At 36.3% G+C, this 21,674-nt stretch overlaps 1 protein-coding gene and 1 non-coding gene across 3 annotated transcripts in view; one reads left to right on the top strand and one right to left on the bottom strand.

Annotated features, from left to right (window-relative positions):
- Positions 1 to 17,967, bottom strand: part of gcgrb (glucagon receptor b) — a 167,811-nt gene extending 149,844 nt beyond the window's left edge. The window contains exon 1 of one of the 2 annotated variants that reach the window (XM_062032469.1): positions 17,741 to 17,967. In XM_062032469.1, coding sequence (XP_061888453.1) covers positions 17,741 to 17,892 — 152 coding nt within the window. In that variant the 5' untranslated portion in view covers positions 17,893 to 17,967. Of the gene's footprint in view, positions 1 to 2,749; positions 2,992 to 17,740 lie in introns of those variants that run through there. The other variant, XM_062032470.1, reaches the window with a different exon arrangement.
- On the top strand, positions 8,351 to 8,506 carry LOC133640195 (small nucleolar RNA snR49). Its single transcript, XR_009824098.1, has one exon. It is a non-coding gene; the product is annotated as a small nucleolar RNA snR49 (small nucleolar RNA).
- Positions 17,968 to 21,674: the final 3,707 nt, after the last annotated feature.

Raw genomic sequence — 21,674 nt, 5'->3', positions numbered from 1 at the left:
ACGCAGTTGCTTTTAGCTGCGGGGCATTAAACTGCATGCTTTTCTCAATCTTTCCTGTCTCTCCTTCTCACAGACACTTAAAACAAGCGCACTTTCTTACATAACGTCACATACTGTCACGTGAGCAACGTCACACGCTCCCGCGGAGCAGACAGGTAGCGACATGGTAACGTTAGCTGTGAAGCTAACAGCTAACGGTGTGGTTTGAGTGGTAATACGAGAGAAAGAAGGTGCGAATCTGGTAACAAATGGAGGAATAATTAATTCCCAAGAAAAACAGCACGGGGTCCATCGTCTGACGGTGGTTTGGCTTCAAGCGGGAATATGTCTTTACATGTCAACATCTTCGTTCGGTGCCACACCAACTAAATGCCGAAGCAACTATTTCCACATCAACACCGTAGGACATATACTATTTGATATGCAGCTCATTTTTATGTGACACTTATTGAAATATCTTGTGTGTCATCATTCACAAAAGTGCACTTATAGCTTGTTTTAAAATGTCTCTGACAATCTTGCACTTTCTGTTTTGGAAATGACATGAATGTTTGTGCCACTGCTTAATAACTGTTTAATAAATACACTTTTGCTAAATTGACTTAGTTGTGATTTCCCTCTCTGCATGAAAGTTTAAAATGAGCATATATTAATGCAGTATGAACAAGAATGTTTTAATGTAGACACATAGAATCATCATACTGCTGTGATTATATGTATCAAGTGTTCATTCAAGGCTAAGTCAAAATATCGAGATATATATCGTGTATCGAGATATTAAAAAAAGGTCATATCGCCCAGCCCTAGTCTTGGGTGCAGTTGGGTGTTCCAACAGGACAATGACCCCAAACACACGTAAAAAGTGGTAAAGGAATGGTTAAATCAGGCTAGAATTAAGGTTTTAGAATGGCCTTCCCAAAGTCCTGACTTAAACATGTGGACAATGCTGAAGAAACAAGTCCAATGTCAAAAAACCAACAAATTTAGCTGAACTGCACCAATTTTGTCAAGAGGAGTGGTCAAAAATTCAACCAGAAGCTTGCCAGAAGCTTGTGGATGGCTACCAAAAGCGCCTTATTGCAGTGAAACTTGCCAAGGGACATGTAACCAAATATTAACATTGCTGCATGTATACTTTTGACCCAGCAGATTTGCTCACATTTTCAGTAGACCCATAATAAATTCATAAAAGAACCACAATTCATGAATGTTGTTTTTGACCAACAAGTATGTGCTCCAATCACTCTATCACAAAAAAATAAGAGTTGTAGAAATGATTGGGAACTCAAGACAGCCATGGCATTATGTTCTTTACAAGTATGTACACCAGGGGTGTCAAACTCATTTTAGATGGGGGGCCACATGGAGAAAAATCTACTCCCAAGTGGGCCGGACCGGTAAAATCACGGCACGATAACTTAAAAATAAAGACAACTTCAGTGAACAATGGGAGACCGGGCTTTCTGCTCCGCTGCTCCCAGTCTGTGGAACGCTCTCCCTGACCACCTGAGGGCACCACAGACTGTGGATGTTTTTAAAAAAGGCTTAAAAGCCCTTCTTTTTAAAAAAAGCCTTTCTTTTTTTTTTTTTAGATATATGCATACTAGTTTTAGCTATTTGGCTGTTCTAGTTTTTATTTATTTTTTATTATGTTTTTATTTTTTCTAATTTATTTATTTATTTTATTTTATTTTTTAAATACACTGTAGCACTTTGAGGTTGTTTACTCAATGTAAAGTGCTTTTTACAAATAAAATCTATTATTATTATTATTATTAAAAAAATAATATAAAAATTAAATTACAGGATGTTATTTATGTAGTTTGCTTACATCGTGTGGTATATATTTTTTATTTTTTTACATATGTAGCATAATCTAGAAAGACACAAATAATTGCTATTGTGACATCTAGTGGACACAATTAAAACAGCAGTTTCTTTCATTCAAAAATTTCGGCTAATTTTATACTTAGTAAACTCATCCCACGGGCCGGATAAAACCTGTTCACGGGCCTGATCCGGCCCACGGGCCTTACGTTTGACACCCCTGATGTACACTTTTGACCACGGCTGTATATATAATTCACTTCACTTCCTCAGCTAATGCAGATGTAGATTCAGAAGATGACTCGGTATCGGTGCCGATGTCACGCATTGTTTTGTTGGAATTCACACCCGCCATAATAATCCCTGGTGCGGTTACTTTGGGCCAAACTAACTTGATGACCACATCAGTCCCTGAAGGCAACTGCTTGAAGAATGAATGTGCAAGCGAGCAGAAAAATAACAGGAAGAAATCTCATTATGGCAGCTGATCACAAGATGCAAATTAAACCGTCTGTTATAACAACTATATAATTATTACAATTGCCAGGGGTGCAATTAGGGAAAACATAAAGACAGATCTGATTCAGTTATCCATTATTCTGTGATTATATAAGTAATGCATAACAAATAGCTTCAGGTTCGCAGACCTATGGAAATATCTTGTTGTTGATAGTGGAAACAGGATATTAGGACCGTGCTTTATATGTCAACTTAATGCTTGAGCACATACAATATGGCAGGAGAATTAGTATGCACAGTATTGCTCCATTCAAAAGCTCAACTCAAAAGTTGAGTCATCAAACAAGCATATATACAAACAATGCACAAATAATACAAAAATACTTTTTAACAGTAAGTGTTGGATGTGCAGTAAAATACAACTGCGCTAAAAAAAAAAAAATAATAATAAAAAAAGACATACCTAAGCGTCCAGATGCCCTCTTGCAAACAAGCCCACACCTCTCGATGCTCATCTGCTCCCTGCGCGGTCCATCACAGTCCAAGACGTACGGCCACTATAACACGCATCACCGTGGAATAAATGATGGCAAAGAAAGGATCAAACTGAGAGAGAGAGAGAGAAAAAGTGTGTCTCTGTCGTCTACTCTACTCCTATTTTCACTTAGTTGGGACTAAATGTCTGTAAATGACTTTTCCAGAAGTCAGTCCTTTGGGATGAGGCGCAATGTTATTGTCTCCTTGAGGCTCTGCGCTCCACGATATATGTCAAGCCAGGGAGGAGACACGCAGTGGTTTCCGGTTAAGGGTTTCATAAATAAAAGGCTAGGAATGACGCGAGGGGGAACAAATGGCACCATATCAATGTTGTATTTACTCACTAATACGAATAATACGATGATAGTGGCTACAAGATGGGTTAATTTACACATGTACACAAGAACAATGAGTATGGAGATTAGTCTGTGTCTTTATTATGAAAGCTTTTTTTAAGTATCTACATTTTTGCTTTTGAATTTTGTGAACTACATTTTTACATCAAATTATGTTGACAATGTAATTGTAAAAAACAAAAAAGTCAGTATATAAAAATTGTGTGTAACAAAAAATTCATTGTGCAGACAAATTTAGTGCAGAAATATGTGTTGCTTCAAAACTCCAGACCCACTTTCGGTAAATTAGGAAGAAAGCACCTCATTGGCTGGCATTCATTGCTTCAGTCTTAAATTAACGGAAGCGAGTCTGGAGTTTTGAAGCAACAAATATTTATACACTGAAATGTTATGCAATGTTTATTTATACAATTATTTTTTTTACACTGAATTTTTACTCAAAACACAGTATTTTAATAAACATATTTTTTAAACACACGTTTGCTCACAAAATGTTATTTAATGAAATTGTCAGCATGATTTGATGAAAAAAAAAAAAAGTTAAAAAAAAATCAAACACAAAAAATTCAGTGACATCAATTTAGTGTGGGAAAAAAAAAAGCTTTTGTAATAAACACAAATTGACCTCCCTAAATGAGATACAGCCAATATAAGTGAACATACTTACTATACTCATACTTCCAATGAATCTTTATTTTTACTATTTGTATTAGTAGTTTATCTTTTTAATTGATTTTATAATCACTATTATTGTTATTATTATTATTATTATTATTATTATTAGTATTGTTTAAGTGTCATTGTAATGATCAAACCAAAAAAGGTAAACATTTCCTTCCAATAGTTAAAAGTAGGACTGTCAAAAATAATTAGTTAATTAATGCTTACGTCAGTGCAAAGAAGAGTGAGGAGACTAACTAAAATGAATACAAAATAAATAAATACGTATATCCAAGTAAAACAATTTTATAAATGTCCGTGTAGAACATCTGAAATTAAAATTTGATTTATTTCCAAATATTGCAGTCTTTGTTAAGATAATTAAAATTAAGCAAGCGAGTAACAATCTTTGATTAATCAAAATTAATCCAAATTTAAAAGTGACAAGTTGACAGTACTGGTTATAATATAGTTATATTTTTTTGTTTGTGAAAATTATTATTATGATTTAAATTAAATTACAAGTTAGTGTAATATTTTTGTTCCAAGGCAAAATATGTGTTTAGTTTGTTGCAAAGTTTTATACTAGCAGAATGTTTTGTACATTTGTGCGATACTGCTATTATCACGAGGTGTGTTGTTTAGTATAAGAGGCTGTGATGCTTGCATTTGCTCAGGCAGACATGCAATGAGACGTTGACCGTGCCAGCAGCAGCAGCCCGTCTAGTCACCTAAGTGTAAAGGCTTTATTTCATACTTGTATTGCACTAAATGTGTCATTTGTGGTTGGATTGTTGTAAATAGAATGTTTAGCATGTACAAGACATTCAAGATTCTTCGCCTAGGACCTCTGGAATGGCATCCATCTATTTTCTACCGCTTGTCCCTTAAGTTTTTCTTTTTTCAAGCACATTACCTTTAACCTTGTAAAGTGCCTAAAGTTTTTGTGTGTCATTTCAGGAAAATTTGGACTTTGGAGAAATATTATTACTGTTATTATTATTGTTATTAGGAGTATTAGTTTTATGTCAATGTAATTTTCCCATAATAAAGGTGGCAGGAGGAGGGGATCGAGGTCAGTGGCAGGTTGCTCAGAGCTTTCGCTGCTCGCAGTCTACAGTCGGCCAACGTAAACAACCTGCTGATCACTGCAGTTATTCTACAAAACACAGCTGAGGAAATATAGCATTGATCAAAGCAAGTATTGGGATTTAGTTTGGCTTTTATTTCGCTAAATCTGTTTGATGTGCAAATCAATCAGGGAAGAAAGAGCAACCGGTTAGAAAATCTACCCACCGCAATATGCAGTCCCAAGTTGAAGATGACTACCATTATTTTGAAAATACATATTTGTACCTGCTGTCTTTCAGCTCACAGTAAAGCTAAGCATAGTTCGAGTGTTTTGGATTGAAAATGCATTGTTGGTGTTGATCAAACATGTGATTATGCCCGAAACAAAGACAATAACACACAAACGCCAGGAAACACGTGCAAATGGCAAAATACTGCAAATAAAAAATGCTACAATCACATAAATGCTGCAGTTTGAAACACAAGAGCATACATTGTTTGTTTTAGTGTGTAAATTGTGTGTCCGCGTGCTCCTACACCCGCAAAGAGCTACTGTGCACCAAGTAAAATTCCTAGCTTGTGAGCCCGTTCTCAAACAATGGCAATAAAAACTATTCTGATTAGAAACATTTTTGTCAATACCAAAAACACACGCAATCACCCCAAAACACATGCATGAAGACAATTTCAGGAAGTTGACAAAACATGCATATAGGGATGGGAATCGAAAACCGGTTCTTGTTCAGAACTGGTTCCCGGTGTATCGATTCCTTGGAATCGCTTACCATTTTTTCCAACTCTAATGGATTTTTCCGGGTAAGGATGACATCATTACGCCACCTGTATAGTGATCGAACAATGTCGGCGCCCAGGCGCAACAAACGCTCTAAAGTTGTTTACAGTTGGGACGGCGCGGCGTGGGTTGGGAGAGTGGCTGTGCCAGCAACCGGAGGGTTCCTGGTTCAATCCCCAGCTTCTACTATCCTAGTCACGTCCTTGAGCAAGACACTTCACCCTTGCTCCTGATGGGTCGTGGTTAGCACCTTGCATGGCAGCTCCCGCCATCAGTGTGTGAATGGGTGAATGTTGAGTTGAGTTTGAGTTTATTTCGAACATGCAAGCATACAACATGATACATCACAATTTCCAGTTTCTCTTTTCAACATGTTCGAAAAGGAGTAGGAAGAAGCAGAGCTTATTTAATCCTACCCCTTTTCTTTACATAACAGTTGCTTAAACTTTTTTTATTCACTTCCTGTTCTCAATTTTTTCACAATAAACTCCATATGTAATCACAATAAAAATAAATAAATAAATAGTAAGAATTTAATAATAATAATAATTGGTGAAGAAAGTCATATTTCATATGATGAGATAAGTAAGATTACTTTAAGAATGAATGAATGAATGGATGAAATAAATTGAAAATGTTTGTCATGGTTCTTCTTCTTTGTACTTTGTAAACACTTTAAGTTTGAAGAGTTTCTTGAAGTGGATCATATTAGTACATTGTTTGATTGCTTTGCTTAATCCATTCCATAATTTAATTCCACATACTGATATACGTGCGTACAAATGTTTTAAATTACATTTTTCTCTAAGATTATATTTCTCCTCTTTTGTTGAGAAGAATTGTTGTATATTCTTGGGTAGCAGGTTATAGTTTGCTTTGTGCATCATTTTAGCTGTTTGCAAATTCACTATGTCGTGGAATTTCAGTATATTTGATTCAATAAATAAAGGATTTGTATGTTCTCTATATCCAACATTATGTATTATTCTAACTGATCTTTTTTGTAACACCGTTAATGAATGAAGTGTACTTTTGTAATTATTTCCCCATATTTCTACACAGTAGCTCAGATATGGTAACACTAGTGAGCAGTATAGACTATGAAGTGATTTTTTGTCTAGAACATGTTTTGCTTTATTCATTATTGACGTGTTTCTTGCTACTTTATGTTGTATATTTTTTACGTGAGATTTCCAGTTCAATTGATCATCAATCATTATACCTAGAAATTTGGTTTCATTTACTCTTTCAATTTCGATTCCGTCTATTTGTATTTGTGTTTGACTTTCTCTTCTACTATTACCAAATAGCATTATTTTAGTTTTACTAAGATTCAACGATAGTCTGTTTTTGTCAAACCATCTTTTTAATTTGTTAATTTCTTCTGTTATTATTTGTATTATCTCCTGTGTGTTCTCTCCTGAACAAAACGCTGTTGTATCATCCGCAAATAATACTAACTTTAAATCTTTTGTAACTTTACAAATGTCATTTATATAGAGATTGAATAATGTAGGTCCTAGTATTGATCCCTGAGGTACACCACAGGATATATTTAGCGTTGTAGACATGTGTTCGCCTAGCTTCACGTATTGTTTCCTGTTCGTTAGATAACTTCTTATCCAGTTTAAGACTAACCCTCTGATGCCATATCGTTCTAGTTTTTTGATTAAAATATTGTGATTAATTGTGTCAAATGCTTTAGTTAGATCCATAAAAACTGCTGCTGCACATTTTTTACTGTCTATTGCATTGGTAATTTCTTCTGTAATTTCAATTAAAGCCATTGAAGTTGAGACATTAGCTCTGTATCCATATTGGTTCTCTTCGAGTATTCTATTTTTATTTATGAAACTCTCTAATCTGTTATTAAACAGTTTTTCAATGATTTTAGAAAATTGTGGAAGTAAAGAAACAGGTCTATAATTGGTAAATTGATGTTTATCAATTTATGTGGAAATAGTGTCAAAGCGCTTTGAGTACCTTAAATCAGTTGTTCCCCAACCACAGGTCCGTGGTTTATTGGTGCCGGGACACACAAGAAATAAAAAAATAAAAATAAAAACGTTTTTTTTTTTTTTTTAATTAAATCAACATGAAAAACACAAGATACACTTACAATTAGTGCACCAACCCAAAAAACCTCCCTCCCCCATTTACACTCATTCGCACAAAAGGGTTGTTTCTTTCTGTTATTAATATTTCTGGTTCCTACATTATATATCAATATAGATCAAAACAGTCAGCAGGGATGCAGTCCGTAAGCACACATGATTGTATTTTTTTATGACAAAAAAAATAAATAAATACCATTCTCTTCCCCCCGACACCTAATGATTTTCTCTCATTCATTATATTATAAAAGGTCCATCCATCCATTTTCTACCGCTTGTCCCTTTTGGGGTCGCGGGGGGTCGCTGGAGCCTATTTCAGCTGCAATCGGGCGGAAGGCGGGGTGCACCCTGGACAAGTCGCCACCTCATCGAAGAGCCAACACAGATAGACAGACAACATTCACACTCACATTCACACACTAGGGCCAATTTAGTGTTGCCAATCAACTTATGGTGTAAAAGTCCTTATAAATGTACGGAGCCCCTAAAGGGACATGGGATTTTTTTTTTTTTTAGACATGTATCTCGTGGCCACGAGAAAGTATCTCGTGGCCACGAGAAAGTATCTCGTGGCCACGAGAAACTTTCTCGTGGCCACGAGAAACTTTTTATAAAAAAAAAAAAAAAAAAAAAAAAAAAAAATTTTTTTTTTTTTTTTTTTTTTTTTTTTAATAAAAAGTTTCTCGTGGCCACGAGAAACTTTCTCGTGCGCACGAGAAACTTTCTCGTGGCCACGAGAAAGCATTGGATGCGTGCTGATGGTTTAGTGTGTGTTAAAATGGCAGTTTATGAGTTAATATGGCTGTATTTCCAGATAGGACTTTCCCCCATGTGTGTTGTGGCAAAATGTGAATGCTTGATTAGTAGGTGTGAGACAAACACTTTATCTTCCTGGTTATTGTAACGCTACGTGTTTGACATTATTTAAGACGTTATCATGCCCGGGAAAGGACAGTTTTCCTCTTCTGTGGCTGTGGGGGGTGGGCGTGGCTTGCGGACCTGCAGGGAAGCGGAGTGTGTCAGTTAGTCCCATGTTGATGTGATCAAACTTCTTTCTTGCTTGGAAGATACACACACAATTGTAACTGTTATTTCTTCCTGCAAATAATAAATATGTACAACGTGTTTGGATGTATTCATTTATGTAAAATTGTCATTAAATGTAATATTGCCTGACAAAAAGTGATACGACGTACGTAATATTTTGATATTTACACATCGCATATTTACACACGCGCATCTGACTAGTATACCCTTATGTGCATTACATATATCAACATCAACTACCTACTGTACTGTTTACTTGTTGAAATACCCTTTTTAGAACAAATATCTACCCACATAATTTATATGTGTATATATAATATATATATGTGTATGTATGTATATGAATATATATATATATATATATATATATATATATATATATATATATATATATATATATATATATATATATATATATATATATATGCATATATATATATATATATATATATATACGTGTATGTATGTATATGCATATATATATATATATGCATATATATATATATATATATATACGTGTATGTATGTATATATATATATATATATATATATATATATATATATATATATATATATATATATATATGCATATATATATATATATATACGTGTATGTATGTATATGCATATATATATATATATGCATATATATATATATATATACGTGTATGTATGTATATGCATATATATATATATATATATATATATATATATATATATATATATATATATGCATATATATATGCATATATATATATATATATATATATATATATATGCATATACATATATACGTGTATGTATGTATATGCATATATATATATATATGCATATATATATATACGTGTATGTATGTATATGCATATATATATATATATATATATATATATATATATATATATATATATATATATACATACATACACATATATATATATTATATATACACATATAAATTATGTGGGTAGATATTTGTTCTAAAAAGGGTATTTCAACAAGTAAACAGTACAGTAGGTAGTTGATGTTGATATATGTAATGCACATAAGGGTATTCTAGTCAGATGCGCGTGTGTAAATATGCGATGTGTAAATATCAAAATATTACGTACGTCGTATCACTTTTTGTCAGGCAATATTACATTTAATGACAATTTTACATAAATGAATACATCCAAACACGTTGTACATATTTATTATTTGCAGGAAGAAATAACAGTTACAATTGTGTGTGTATCTTCCAAGCAAGAAAGAAGTTTGATCACATCAACATGGGACTAACTGACACACTCCGCTTCACTGCAGGTCCGCAAGCCACGCCCACCCCCCACAGCCACAGAAGAGGAAAACTGTCCTTTCCCGGGCATGATAACGTCTTAAATAATGTCAAACACGTAGCGTTACAATAACCAGGAAGATAAAGTGTTTGTCTCACACCTACTAATCAAGCATTCACATTTTGCCACAACACACATGGGGGAAAGTCCTATCTGGAAATACAGCCATATTAACTCATAAACTGCCATTTTAACACACACCAGCACGCATCCAATGCTTTCTCGTGGCCACGAGAAAGTTTCTCGTGGCCACGAGAAAGTTTCTCGTGCGCACGAGAAAGTTTCTCGTGGCCACGAGAAACTTTCTCGTGGCCACGAGAAACTTTTTATTAAAAAAAAAATAAAAAAAAAAATATTAATTTTTTTTTTTTTTTTTAATAAAAAGTTTCTCGTGGCCACGAGAAAGTTTCTCGTGGCCACGAGATACTTTCTCGTGGCCACGAGATACTTTCTCGTGGCCACGAGATACATGTCTAAAAAAAAAAAAATTCCCATGTCCCTTTAGGGGCTCCGTATTAATGAGTATTATTTATAACTAATTTATTTTAAAAGGTATTATTTAGCACTGCGTGAATGTATGCATTTCTTTTGCAGTATATTTGATTAGTGTTTATTTTTGCAATCAGCCTGACCTAAGCCTTGATAATAATGTTTGAGATTAACACATGGTTTCATGTCATTTGACTAAGTTTATCCTGTTAAAGTAGATTATATAACTATTAAAATCAAGAGTAAGATTACTAATTCAGAGTTGATATTTGAGTGAGCCCTGTGCCCCTCTGTAGTGGAAGAGTTAGGCTCCAAAGTTAAAAAAAAATGTTACGAAAGCCTGATGTAGACCACAGGGTAGTGGGTTAAATGTAAGAAAAAAATCATGATATGACCCTTTTAAGCCTGTTAGAGCGAAGTCACTTCTCATTGATATTCAGGCTCAGTGCTAATGAGAACATAGAATCTCATGCTATTGCTAGGATGCTGGCCTGGTCCCTTCAGCTCTTCCTCTATGGCAGAGAGTAAAGGTTGGTTTTATAATTGTGAATCGTTGCAAGCAAATAACAATATGTCATTGTTGCTGAAGCCACCATGGACATACTTTAAATCCGATTCTCCCTGTGGGTTTGTTCAATGCTGACCAACAATGACTAACAATGAAGAGAAAGAGAATACATTTTCGGTAAAGAGCATATAATCACATATTGTCTTCAAAGTATGTCATATTGCACAGATCTCGAATCGAAGGCCCGCATAACATTTTTATTCAAAAGTATTTTGTAGAGTCGCTGGGGAGCACTACCCTATTCCCATCATGCCTCACTGTGCATACTAAAAAGGGTCGTTATAGTTTAGTGCTCAGCTGTTTGTAAGACGAATAATTATTTAGCCTAAGCCCCGTTTCAGCCGCACTAAACCAGCGTTTAAAGGCCTACTGAAACCCACTACTACCGACCACGCAGTCTGATAGTTTATATATCAATGATGAAATCTTAACATTGCAACACATGCCAATACGGCCGGGTTAACTTATAAAGTGCAATTTTAAATTTCCCGGGAAAATATCCGTCTGAAAACGTCTCTGTATGATGACATTTGCGCGTGACGTCACGAATTGAACGGAAGTATTGGGACACCATTGTGTCCCAATACGAACAGCGTCTGTATTCATCGAAAAATTCCACAGTATTCTGGACATCTGTGTTGGTGAATCTTTTGCAATTTGTTTAATGAACAATGGAGACTGCAAAGAAGAAAGCTGTAGGTGGGATCGGTGTATTAGCGGCTGGCTACAGCAACACAACCAGGAGGACTCTGAGTTGGATAGCAGACGCGCTATCCGACGCTAGCCGCCGACCGCACCAATGATCGGGTGAAGTCCTTCGTCGCGCCGTCGATCGCTGGAACGCAAGTGAGCACGGGTCGTTATGAGCAGATGAGGGCTGGCGTAGTTGGAGAGCTAATGTTTTTAGCATAGCTCTGTCGAGGTCTCGTAGATAAGTTAGCTTCAATGGTGTCGTTAGCAACAGCATTGCTAGGCTTCGCCAGGCTGGACAGCATTAACCGTGTGGTTACAGGTCCAGGGTTTGGTTCGGTGTCTCCTGATAGTAGAAGTAATAGTAGTATTGTTGATCTTCTGTCTATCCTTCCAGTCAGGGGCATGTTTCTTCTGTTTCTATCCGCAGTTAAGCACGATGCTATCATGTTAGCTCCGAAGCTAAAGTGCTTCACCGATGTATTGTCGTGGAGATAAAAGTCACTGTGCTAATGTGAACATAGAATCTCATGCTATTGCTAGGATGCTGGCCTGGTCCCTTCAGCTCTTCCTCTATGGCAGAGAGTAAAGGTTGGTTTTATAATTGTGAATCGTTGCAAGAAAATAACAATATGACATTGTTGCTGAAGCCACAATGGACGTTTTCAAGAGGATATAGTATCCGAGGTGGTTTAAAATACAAATCCGTGATCCAGAATAGAAAAAGGAGAAAGTGTGGAATCCAATGAGCCCTTGTACCTAAGTTACGGTCAGAGCGAAAAAAGATACACCCTGGCGTCCTGCACTGCCCTCTAATCCTTCACTCTCACTTTCCTCATCCACAAATCTTTCATCCTCGCTCAAATTAATGGGGTAATCATCGTTTTCTCGGTCCGAATCGCTCTCGCTGCTGGTGTAAACAATGTGCAGATGTGAGGCGCTCTTCAACCTGTGACGTCACGCTACCATCCGGTACAGGCAAGGCTTTTTTATCAGCGACCAAAAAGTTGCGAACTTTATCGTCGATGTTCTCTACTAAATCCTTTCAGCAAAAATATGGCAATATCGCGAAATGATCAAGTATGACACATAGAATGGATCTGCTATCCCCGTTTAAATAAGAAAATTTCATTTCAGTAGGCCTTTAAGGTCCCCCTCCTCTGACAATTTTTTACACGGCTAAGTGTAGCTTTGTATGGACTCATTGATCTTTTACAAACAGAGTTCAGAGAGGAAGTGACGCCAGAAAGGCTGCGCCCCACACAGGAAGTGATGTCAGAAATAACACTTCACAGCCAGCTTCATAATAAAGCGGTTTCGTAACTCGGAGCTAACCACTGGAAACATGAAGGCGAGTCATCCAGACATGCCCGTGTTTCTCCTTCTTCTACATGTACAGACGCTTGTGGAAATCACATATGAATACCTTAAGAGAAAGCGATTGCAGCTATTTGGGATACAACACTTCTCAGACGACAAGAGAACTTTCCAATGTTGAAGAAAGCTGTGATTCTACTTAGCGAAAAACTTTGTCCATTTGTCGAAGGAGAGTCAACGAGAATGCGAGCTCCCGTGGATGTGATAAAAAAGGTAGCGTGTGCTTTGTGTTACCTGGCCGTCGAGTGAAGACTATGGAAAATGGCGAATGCATTTGGACTGGCAAGGCAGACTGTATCAGTTATTGTCCGCCATGTATGTCGCAGACTCAACGTCTAGGTCCAGAGTATATAAAGTCACCAAAAAGGAATGGACAATGAAGGTGAAGGCAGAAAAGTGAGGAGTGTCCTGACCAGATATATAGATCCCTAGTTTGATTGATGTAAAATGTTCTTTATCACAATGTTTACGTGTCTGGTAAAGATTTGATCAATTTATGATGGCTCAGGTGTGATTCACTACAATAGGGCCCCACAGCACACTGGATTCCAGTTCATTGACATACCACAACACTGGATATTGTTCAGAGAAGTTAAATTTAAGAACTTGCACACAAAGCAACACTGGAGGTGACTATGACGTGCGCATTTTCCACGCATGCGTATTAGGTCGTGTTGCGCAGGCGGACGCAGGGCGTCTTAAACGGCGGCATTGTTGTGTGTGGACACGGATAAGGTTAGGTGGGATTTACCCTGGATAACCTTATCCGGGCTTAGTGTAAACGGGACCTTAGTAATAGTATTTCTGTGTTTACCCTTTTTGATGTTGTGCCTTTGATTTCATGTGTTGTACAAGGTGTTTTTCTGTTCTGCGTCATTAAACTTCCTGTCATTTCCCTTCTTTGAACAGTTCCTAGGAAGTAAAATTAGACAAGAAAGTAAAATTGGAATGATGCTGAGTGCCAAGCAGGGAGGTAATGGGTCCCATTTTTATAGTCTTTGATATGACTCGGCCGGGGTTTTGAACTCACGACCTACCGATCTCATGGCGGACACTAAACACAAGGCCACTGAGCAGGTATGAGCAAAAACTAACTATGCAGTGGAATCTATCCCTATACTTTATCCAAAAAAAATATTTGTTGAGTGATCAAAGATTATCCATTGGTCGCGTTCCCAGAGATGTCGAACTATCTGGTAGATGAAAAGGCATTGAAAGGCATTGAGGTCTACAACTTCCTAGTGTGAGGCTGGGTCAAGGAAATCAGTATCAAGACTCTGCCGGATAAATCATGCATCGTTTTTCCTCGGGTAAGGTTTTATTTCACGATTTAACTTCGCGTCTACAGCCATGTTTGTTGCTTTATTACTGTTGCACACGCCATTCATGAGTACGCCTGTCTTTCCCCGTCTTTATCGAAATATAACTATAGTGTATGTGCTAAAAGCTTCATTTATGACTTCTGCCTTTGGTAAAAGGTTTAGCTTAAATGTTCCTCCTTTTATTGAGACTCGCCAAGTTGGTACTTTAAGAAACACTCATAGTGAAAATGCGTTTTAAGAACTCCGAAACAAGATAAACTGCAAATAATATCAAGATATCAAAGAAATCTTTAACTAAGTGATCACTGCAAACTTGTGCGATCTTGGACTCGATCTGCTCGTTTGGACTGGAGTGAGTGTTTCGTAAAATCTTGCACTCTTTCACTCTTCTTGATTACCTCTCGAGGAACTCTAAAGAAACGTGTGTCCCTTTTGTGTTTTGAAAGGTTCCAACAGCCTAAATCCGGGGTGTCAAACTCATTTTAGCTGAGGGGCCACATGTAGGAAAATCTATACCCAAGTGGGCTGGAATGGTAAAATCGTGGCATGATAACTTCAAAAAAACGACAACTCCATGTTGTTTAATTTGTTTTACTTTGGCCAAAAATAGAACACGCACATTTTGAAAACGTATTAATCACAAATAATCCTCTGGACAAAACACTTTAAGTTTGTTGAAAATTCGGAGGAAATTGGTGCAGTTTAAAAAAACACAATGAGCTCAGTATAACTTGTTCTCAGTATATCTACAAAGCCAGGAGTAAACTTTGAGTCAAAAACACATGTAAACTCTTTGAGGTATCAAATACCTCCTTTGTCATGTCCACGTATCAATCCAGTGCCAACTCAAAAAAACGTAAGAAACGGACGTAAAACTATTCAAAAGGGTTACGTTTTCAAATTTTTGACAGAGACATTATGGGGGAGTAAGGGTGCCAAATAACAATGTGTTCGAAGTAGAAGACATAGGTTTTAAGTTTCATTTGGGTCGAAGGAGAGGAGCCGCAGCCACGCTTTACTTTGTACCTCTTGCTAGTCCTAACAGAATTGCTATTGTGACATCCAGTGGACACATTCAGAACAGCAGTTTCTTCAGGAGCATCTTCAGGAGGAAATGAACAGATAGTCATTCCTACACTGCAAAAAATCAGTGTTCAAAAACAAGGGAAAAAAATACAAAAATTAGGGGTATTTTATTTGAACTAAGCAAAATTATCTGCCAATAGAACAAGAAAATTGGGCTTGTCAAGACTTTCCAAAACAAGTAAAATTAGCTAACCTCAATGAACTCAAAAATACCTTAAAATAAGTATATTCTCACTAATAACAAGTGCACTTTTCTTGGTAGAATAAAAAAAGAGACCTTTTTGCTCAATATGTTGAAAAATATTCTTAAATTAAGTAAATGCTAGTGCCATTATCTTGACATAATGATATGCGCTAGGCATTACATTTCTTGAAACCAGCAAACTTATACTAAAAACTAATTTATTGTTCTTAATGGAAAGGCAACAAGACAACCGCTTGTTACTCTCGGGGTCTCCTAGCCGCTCAGGCAAATCATATTATCTAAAAATGCATTTTTCCATCGATAACATGACATCATCGCGACAAGTGTGTGCTCTTTCAGTCAATTAGTGCGCATGTATACAGCCCGGCCCCCTGCCAAAATGTTTTTAATTGTAATTTTGAAGAATTTATCTGAATGTGCATGAACTATTTATGTTCAAAGTTGTTTGAAATGTCACATGTTAAATGTTTAAATATTAACTGTCAGTTTACTGTACTGGGCCAACTGTACTACTATATGAGTATGTATTTTCTATTGTTTCATTGAAAATAAAACAGTTGTTTTAATATGAGACACAATTGTGTCAAAATCATTTTTTTTCATGCTTGAAATAAGAAATTATTATTTTTAAAAAAGCAGTTTTATACTTGTGAGTGTTGATGACACAGCTTTGAAACAGTTGATATTCTAGTTTTCAAGCATGTTTTACTCAATATTAGGTCATAAAATCTCAGCAACAAGCTGTAATATCTTACTGAGATCATTTAGGACCAAAACCCTTAAAACAAGTAAAAGACTAACATAAGATCTGCTTAGTGAGAAGACTTATTTATCAGACAGAAAATAAGCAAATATCACCCTTATTTGAGATATTCAATCTTACTTAGATTTCAGTTTTTGCAGTGTATGTGCCGAGCGCTTGACTGGCAACCGTTTCAGGGTGAACCTCACGTCTCACCTATTGTAAGGTAGGCCGGGATAAGCTCCAGCTCATCTGAGACCCTGAACAGGATAAGTGGTAGCAATTGGAGAAATTGGTATTGGTACTCATCTTTTTAATGAAAGCTCAAATGATGACGTCAAATTTAATAAAGCGGGAATGCAATCTTCCTTAATTAATGACTTTGACTCATCTGGTGATTGTGGGTGATAATTATCAGAGACAATGAACGGTCCTCTTTTTAACTCAAAGCTCTATTTGACTGAGGGCAAAAAAACAAATTGCAGTCGGCTGTCGTGGTCCTTGAAGAAAGTATGTGATTGAGACTTTTTTTGAAAGAAAATGGCTTAATTGCTTTAACTTTGACAAGCTAATGGTAATGCTAAAATGTATTTGTCAGGGATTGCATGGGTGCTGAATGTTGTTGTTAGCTAGTAGTTAGTTTTGGTATTTGAACTTTTGGAAGCTATGCTATTCTGTGCGATGCTATTCTACGCTGTGCTATGCTATGCTACATGTTTATGAGATGATATGTTTGATGATATGTGCAATATTAAATATGACCTATTATATGTGATACTAAATAGGGGATTATATATGAAATATTAGATATGAGCAACTGATTTTTTTTTTTAAGCAACTACCAACTTAATTCTGGCATGTTTAGGACACGTAAAAGCATGTGAATGTCCTCAATCTCCTCACAGGCGGTCAGGTTGACAGAAACCTACCGACCACACCCCTCTGTGTCCACACTACAAACGAAATGCGCAAAGTTGCCACCTTGGTTTACAGAGTGATATGTCAATCTAAATGTTTCGTCACTGTTATGTGAAAAATGTTATGCTTCGAATTGAGAGCATACCTTGAGTTACGAGTAGTTCCACCATTCTTTGAAGTAATATTTGTCCCAGGGTTGTGCCGTTTGTTGTCAGGAACCCGCATGGCTGCGGGAAACAGGAGAACGACGTGCAGGTAAGAGTCTTTATTGTACTCAAAACAAGGAGGAGCAGTCATTCATCCAAAAGGTCGTCGACATAATTAATCCTCGAGCACTGAGGAACAGGCGAGGCAGGCATAAATAGCAGCCTGATTGGCAACTGCAATCAGGTGTGCAGGGCTGCCAATCAGGGACAGGTGAGGGAATGCAGGAAATGGAAATCAAATAAAAGCGCTGACAGGAAATAAACACAAAACAAGGAAACACAAACAGAAGAAGTGCCAGATGGTCACAGTTTGAACAATAAAGACTTACTATCTTGATACACATTGTTGTTCCTGCTGAGTTTCAGAGGTGGGTAGTAACGCGCTACATTTACTCCGTTACATCAACTTGAGTAACTTTTGGGATAAATTGTACTTCTAAGAGTAGTTTTAATGCAACATACTTTTACTTTTACTTATGTATATTTATAGAGAAGAAACGTTACTTTTACTCCGCTCCATTCATCTACATTCAGCTCGCTACTCGCTACGGATTTTTATCGATCTGTTAATGCACGCTTTGTTTGTTTTGGTTTGTCAGACAGACCTTCAAAGTAGGATCTATCGCATGCCTGCGTTTCACCAATCAAATACAGTCACTGGTGACGTTTGACTCCATTTCACCAATTAAATGCAGTCACTGGCAGTGACTGTTTCACCCAAGCCTCCATGGGGCCCTAAGCAAAATTTGATTTTGGGGCCCTCTATTTCTGCCAATAATATTGATTGTTGATCATTCACACACCTACTATAAACTCATTGCGGCTCTGGCAGTGTTGTTTACATTATCCTATTGTCAGCCTGGCATATCTTTACAAATGACATGTCATTTATAAAGATGTAGGGGTGGCCCAGTTAAGAACATAAATAATACCAATGAATGAACGAATGATGTCCAGAGTGCCACATATTGTTCCTAATCTTAAAATGTAGAAAACATTCAGCTACAAGCGTGGCCTGGGGTTGAACAGTCCAAGTGATAAAGCTTTGTATTTACAGTAAAAGTGTCATCTTGTCTCATCAGTCTTGTACATATTAGTCTTTAATTACTAGTTTATATTTTTAGTTAATTGTTCATATTTAATGTTTACTTTGTACAAAGAGAGCGCAGTCTACTGAAGTTAAATTCCATGTGTGTTAAACATAACTGGACAATAAAGCTGATTCTGATTCACTTTATTATTTTTGGTAACAAAAACCTGAAACAGCAATGTGCAAAAATAATTCGTAGTGCAAGAAAAACAATAAAGTGCAACAATAAAATCACTTAAATACATATAAAAAGGAACAAATTCAATTGTACAAAAAACAACATAATTAAATTAAATATCAAGCAAATACTTAAATAATATTAATGAACAGTTACCAGAAACAAGGTAACATAACGGTTTATAAACAAATATAAAGTTACTACATATTAAAACTATGTAAATGTTGTACATAACGATGTGCAAAAAAAATTTTGGGGAAAAATTCAAAATAAACTACCTTAAATTAAGGTCCTTAATTCACACATTTGACCATCACATCACAGTTTTGTTCCTCTGTTCTTCACCACCCACACCACTCCACCCCAGGGGCGCCACTAGGGATTTTGGGCCCCATGAAAAGAATCTTTACGGGGCCCCCAACACAGCGGCAACATTTTTTGATGCTATTTTACATACAATTATGCATTTTAATGGTATTTTTGACAATCATTACCATATTTTTGAAAGAAGAACAGCATCACAGTTGACATGTACAGTAGGGGAAGAACTGAGCACTCTGAATACAATGGAAACTCATTTTGAGTCATTTATTTGCAGCACCACTGATTCTTAAATTGGAAATAAACTCTTCCATGAAAAAATAGCAATTATAATCAGTGGAGAGAAAAAAAATCTCAGCAAAAACAAAAATGCCATCAGAATACAAAATGGCCATATATGATTTCTCATAATTTAAGTAGAGCTTAATATATGAAAGAATGGTAAATATATATATATAATATAACCGTTATATTATATATATATATATTTACCAGACTCTGTTCAGAATGAGGCATCATTTTGACAGAGGGGGGATCAACTATTATTGAATAAGAACAGCTTGATAAATGTTTGACTGGATTGATTATTTAACTAAAATAGCAGTAAAATGTAAAAATCCAGAGTTTTCTCGAGCTAACATGGTGAGAAAAGTGAGCTAGCTTATTACCACAGACAGGGACAAAGTTAATATGCATAACTTTCTACCACAACTAACAAACCCACCTTTTTTTGTAAATATTGGGTGACATATTGTCGACCCTTCAACTCCTTCTCCTCTCTTATTTTATTTTCCTTTCTTTTTTGGCTGCCTGATTTTTGAGGCATACTGCTGCCTCCTCCGCTTTGCCCGCTGTGGCGCTGTCTGTCACAAATCGCCGGTGCTCTACCTGCAGCTGATCCAGTCGGACTGAACCATGTTACGTAAATAGAGGGGGGAAGGGAGGGCCCTGCATGTGTTGATGCTTCCAAAACAAATAAAGGTATTGTTACCAGGATATGGAAAATAAAACAAGTCTGATTATATGTTAGTTAATAACTTAGTGTCATTATTTTTTCTGTATTATAATTTCATCATCATTAGGGGCCTCTCTGGGTCCCCCTCCATCATGGGCCCCTAGAATCCGTCTCCTTTACCCCCCCCCCCCCCCCCCCCCCCGCTTATGTCTTGGGCCAGCTCTGGTCACTGGTGACGTTTGACTCCGTTTCACCAATCAAACAGAGCCAGGCTTAAGCTTACATGAACTCAACGTCAAATTTGAGGAAGCACATCGCGGTAAGTAACGTTAGGAGATATGTTGGCTGTCACCGTAGGCTGATGTTAGCTTCCCTGCTATGAATCACTGTCAAATGTACATCGTGTGGGGACATTTATTAACGCACTGCAGCCTCATAGACACGCACAGTTGCACACACACACACACACCACACACACACACGCATGCATAGAAACACCAATTTGAAGTGCACAGTGTGTTCTCAGGTGCAGCCCACACCCATCAGTTTATGGTTTGCGTAAAGCAGGGGTGTCCAAACTTTGTCCACTGAGGGCCGCACACGGAAAAATTTAAGCATGCGGGGGCCATTTTGATATTTTTCATTTTCAAACCTTGACAAAATATATGGATTTTTTTTTTTTTAACCTTTAGGGCTCCCGGGGACCATAAAGGGTCTCAGTCATTAAATGTTAAAAATAAGTCAAATTATTATTATTTTTTATTTAACGCTTACAGTAAATCTCTATATCAACTTCAGGTTGATATAAAGTAAAAAAAAAAAAAAAAAAGGTTTTATGCCTTTTCTGTCAAAGACAACTTTGTTTTTTATAGTAAAACTGAAATATGCAGTATTTAGTATTAGCGCCTTAAAAGATCAATAATGCAGGACACCATTGATTTTAATTCTTTAATATTTTTGAGTAATCACAGTGAAAAGTTAAATAAAATCCTACTAAATATATTTGGGATCCAAAGGTCCCCCACTCATAAAGTGATACATTTTTATTGTTGTTTTTTTTTTACTTTTAACACTTGAATTACGAGATCAACTTCAGATATATCTGTCGATTTTACGTTTGAACTATTATTTTGTTTGTTTTATGCTCTTTTGTCAAATAAAACTTTGATGTTTTTATATGCCAACCACACAATATATACAATATTTTTTCCACATAAAACATTTTAAAGTGCTATTTTTAAAGTAATAATTCATTATAACAGATTTTTAGTCTTTTTTTTTTTTTTTAGCAATGGCAAAAAAAAACAATAAACAAAGACAAAAGAAAAA

The sequence above is a fragment of the Entelurus aequoreus genome, linkage group LG22 (genome assembly GCF_033978785.1).
Source record: "Entelurus aequoreus isolate RoL-2023_Sb linkage group LG22, RoL_Eaeq_v1.1, whole genome shotgun sequence".
Taxonomy (NCBI): Eukaryota; Metazoa; Chordata; class Actinopteri; order Syngnathiformes; family Syngnathidae; genus Entelurus; species Entelurus aequoreus.
The sequence above is the reverse complement of the archived record's forward strand: the minus strand, read 5'-3'. Positions and strand labels throughout refer to the sequence as shown.